We start from the raw sequence: 4,396 nt of genomic DNA, 5'->3' as shown, positions 1-4,396 counted from the left end.
CTCCAGGTTAATCTCCATAGCCTGCATCTGCTGCTTGGAATATTTGTTGATGAAGAAACTCACAGATCTTGTCGCGAGTTCACTGAACACTGCTGAAAGGAAAATCTCCATTTGTGACTACTGAGTTCCAGGAGACGGAGATTGAGGCAATGAGGCTTCTCAGTTTCAGACTCTGTCTATGCCGCTTTATGGTATTTTTCATTGTCATTGCTGGTGAAAAAAGTTGTGCATCCTAGTCAAAATTAGAGGTAATAAAAAAAGTTACCCACAGATGGAAGTTTTTGCCATTGACAATGACTCTCCCAATTGTTTCTGCCAGAATATCATATCTATGAACTTTTTTTCTGAAAGACCTGACTAATTTGCCAATTACCCGAGGTCTTGTGACTCATCAAGCTTGACCCAGCCAAAGATACGCCGCCTTTCCACACTAATCTCTAAGTTGTACTAATGAAGTCTCTTTGGCGAGTCGTCACACCTTCACGTAGATGCTGGTCCTGCTCCACGGCTAAACTACAGTCTCGTAGGACTTCGTCTAAGGCGTGCGGCCATGGCATAGATCTTCCTCGTTGATGCTCATATGCACACATAGTACTCGATGTAAACTTGGTCTGTTTGTTTAATTAAGATGGCATTACTCAGAGAAAGAGAAATCAACTCGATAAAACCAAGGTTGAGTCCAGAGTGTTAAAGAGTAGTTCGGTTGCTTATCAATTAGACTATTTTGTATTCTGAGATAATCTGGCAACATCACTCTACGTCTGTAACATAAGGTCAAAAACTAATGCGTAAGCATTAATGTCCCAAGTAGAGAAGGTAAAGATAATGTAACATACCCAACAAAAAAAAAACTTTCAAGCTTTTCATCAAGAATAGTGTGGGCTTGATTAGTGGAATTCCACATTCACCCTTGCTATCTGCCAGGTTCCCCTCTTGAAGCTGCTACTACCGTTCTTGCGGACAAGACAGTGGGGCATGATGAACCAGAGCACATTCAGTTCAGCAACAACACATCCATAACACAGCCCAGCAATGTTGTCAGAATCGTGATTCTGGATCGGAACATCTATGGTAGGATCGCAAACCATAGGATCTTAACTCTTAGAATCGTAAAATCTTAGATTCTACTTAGCATAATCGTTGAATCGTTCCGCTCAAAATGGGTCGTAAAGTCGTAGAATCGCATAGTAGAATCATGATTCTGACAACTATGAGCCCAGTAAAATTAAATATGGAAGACGAACGAGATCATACAAAAAACATAGTTGTTGGCACAAAGATAATAGTAACAAACATATTTTATTATGCAAACACTGTCATTAAATCCTCATGCTAAAGAAAGATTGATGCCTATTAGTAATTAAATTCATGTTTCAAAATCCCCCGTCCTGAGAGTAACTTTGCAGTGATCAACGAACTACGGCAATAGTTGGGCCATCAAAGTCAAACCTACAAAGGATAAGAAATTGATCAATGAGTGGCTTATTACAATTTGGAGTAAGCAAATCATAATGATTCAAATAGGTAACAAAGTCCAGAAAAAAATCTTGCAGGATAGAAATCTGGGAAAAAATATCATTGCTAATGCAACTTCAAATTATACCAACTGTTAAAAGTTGTAAATAACTTCTAAAGAGATAAGGGCTATTAAACTGCAATTGCTCCTAGAACTGAATAGTGTAGCAAAACCAACTTAAGACAGTATACTCTACATAGCAGATCACTGGAGAAAAGAAAGACAGCTAGTGGTGTGAGCACAGATAATTCATATTCAATGGACGGGGGACCAAGATACTGGCCGTGTAAATGTGATTCAGTTCAATTAACCCTTGGCACTTCAAATTAATAACTGGGTACATTTAGTCAACCTGAAACAGCAATCTACACCAACCTCAAATATGGATTTTAGTTCTGTCTAGAAGAACACAATAGTTTAAGCGGAAATACTTTCATGCTAACCTAAAGTCGAATCCAGTATATTCAAGGGTGATGAGTTGCCATCATTGTAATGACCTAGTAACAAGGCTAAAGACCACCCAGAGCATACACATGATTGTGCTAACTGTCATGATTAATTATTAACATTAACAGAAATACTAAATACTACGATCCTAATAAAACATCACTACTATCATAGAAACCAGTCACACAATGTCAAACCAATGATCGCACTGTTTTTCTCCAGAGGCAGATCTCAAGAAACAAAAGAGTTATGGTATTATAGGTACAACTGTGATCTGAGCACACACAATACACAATCTCATTGCATCTATGAAATAAGAATGCATATAGAACAAATAAGTCCATCTTTCAATCACAGAGATAATTGGTTATCATAATAAAACATAATGAGAATAGTAACTCAGCTAAAGATGGCAAGGGCAAACAGCTAGCTTGACTCTTTAAAACACGATAAAATCCAAGCCAAAAAAATTTGTTTGTCGCTTTTATCCTATAAGGATATAATGCTGCAGTAATCAGAAGGGCTAATCCTTTTTTTCTTCCTGTTCAAGTTCATTATATATGATTCAATTATTTGTCAGTTTGAAAATCAGTGTTCCCAAAGTTTACAAATAACAAAGCACAGCAGATCACCTGATGGCCCTGATGTAGAAAAACTAAAAAACCTACAAGCATTATCCACCCTAGTAATAAGGAGAAGCCACATGTAAACCGAATCAAACAATGACTCGATAATTCACTTTTCTTTTGTTCCAAAATCCAACTCAATTAACTTGCAGAAACCCACCAGTAAAGTGCTAGCTCGACCTAATAATTCGTGACATTAATCAATGACGTGCCAAACTGGAGAATCTAAAAAGCACTAACAATCATGTAAACCCAGTTCCCACATGTTTCAACCAAATCCATATAAAGGGCAGCAAAGACAGACGGTAACCATCACATTGTTCAACAAATTAAAAGGTCATCACGCATCAACGCAAGTACACGGCAGAGCAACATATGTTAAACGAAATTGAAGTGTGTGCATCAGACACCATAAAACAGTAGCACTGGCTTCCAACGACAGCGAACCTAACCAACGCATCTACATAGGTAGACTGATGAAACCCACGGTGGCCCAGGAACGTATTGTGGTGTAGGGGCAACCGCAAGTAATCCAGCCACGCAAATTACGACTAATTAACAAATTTACACCGTAGGAAACCCTACAATACCGTTCCAAATCGAGCAGAAACACGGATATACACAGCATCACACGCCGATTCAGAAACCGGATCATCGCACCCAAATCGACCAAACCCTAGAGAAGAGCGGAGGCGGGGGGATGCTCACCTGAGGGGGGGCGGGGGGCATCGGGGCTGCCCTAGAGCTTCAGCTCCGTCATCTCGGGCTCGCGGTTGAGGAAGTGGAGGATGTAGGGGGCGGCGCGGATGGCCGCGATGCAGCCGGCCATGATGTAGAGGTGCGCGCGCAGCTCCTTGTACGCCGCCTCCTTGCTCGGCTTCTTCGGGAGAGCGCCTAGGAACATCTTGGCTTCTCGCGAGCTCTGCTCTCCGGATTCCGCAGCGGCGACGAAGGTTTGGTTTGGGGATCTGGAGGCGGCGAGGCTGCCTAAACCCTAGCTGCTTTATGATTGCGATGGCTCCGCAAACTTGCAGAGCAAACCGGGGAGGTCTCTGGGTCGTATTGACATCCGTGTCCCTGGGTAACTCCGTACTCAGAAACATAATGGGCCCCGGCCCAGTTGCCATAGGACAGAGAACTCCGGCAAGATGGGCCTCCACCGTTCCCAATGGACCAAACGGCAATGCAAAACCCCCTAAAAACCTGCAATGCAAAAAAAAAAAATGTAAGCAAAACAAAATTTAGGCTTAGAACACAACATAATTTTTAAAACTCATGCAAAAAAATCTCAAGACAATAAGTTAAGAATGGCTAGAGAAAACATGGAAGATTAAAAACATTTCTAAATTGGATGGTGTACGAGAGTTTGTGTAATGTCCCAGGTTTAGAGACGATCGAGGGGTAGATTTTAGAAAGGGATGTGCATTGCATCATAAATTCTGGGGAAATTTCGCGTTTTTAAAACAAAACTGCATCGAAGGGGGACAAGTTTCTCTCTCGACACCTTACAGAGTTAGGGTTTCGAGAGTGCGATAAACTTGTTTCTTATTCAAGTAAGTTAGGGTTTTGAGAAGAGAGGAGTGATATTGCATCACAACTTAAGTGCATGATTGAATTCAAACTTAAGTTGCATGATTGAATTCAAACCTAAGTTAAATTTGAATTTCAAATTCAAACATCAAATAAATATCTCATAGTTCAATTGTGAGGAAATTCATTAAGTAAATTATAAATAATAAACAATATGAACAATACAAATAATAAGTAAAGCTCATTAGAGAAAACTTTGAGCTTTATTGATTAACAC

The 4,396-nt window shown here is 40.3% G+C and overlaps 1 protein-coding gene across 1 annotated transcript; it reads right to left on the bottom strand.

The window, feature by feature from the left end:
* Window positions 1–1,230: 1,230 nt before the first annotated feature.
* On the bottom strand, window positions 1,231–3,601 carry LOC124699865 (mitochondrial import receptor subunit TOM6 homolog). The gene is made up of 2 exons (XM_047232096.1): window positions 3,298–3,601; window positions 1,231–1,449 (listed from the first exon to the last, which is right to left on the bottom strand). Exon 1 carries the CDS (start codon window positions 3,491–3,493, stop codon window positions 3,329–3,331), a length of 165 nt encoding a protein of 54 aa, XP_047088052.1. The 5' UTR covers window positions 3,494–3,601; the 3' UTR covers window positions 1,231–1,449; window positions 3,298–3,328.
* Between the last annotated feature and the right edge of the window lie 795 nt (window positions 3,602–4,396).

Source organism: Lolium rigidum, chromosome 3 (assembly GCF_022539505.1).
Source record: "Lolium rigidum isolate FL_2022 chromosome 3, APGP_CSIRO_Lrig_0.1, whole genome shotgun sequence".
Classification (NCBI taxonomy): domain Eukaryota; kingdom Viridiplantae; phylum Streptophyta; class Magnoliopsida; order Poales; family Poaceae; genus Lolium; species Lolium rigidum.
This window is presented reverse-complemented; position numbering and strand designations above follow the sequence as displayed.

What these genes read in the sequence shown, in the direction of transcription:
- LOC124699865 (XM_047232096.1), bottom strand. Translation starts at nt 3,493, where the DNA reads ATGTTCCTAGGCGCTCTCCCGAAGAAGCCGAGCAAGGAGGCGGCGTAC.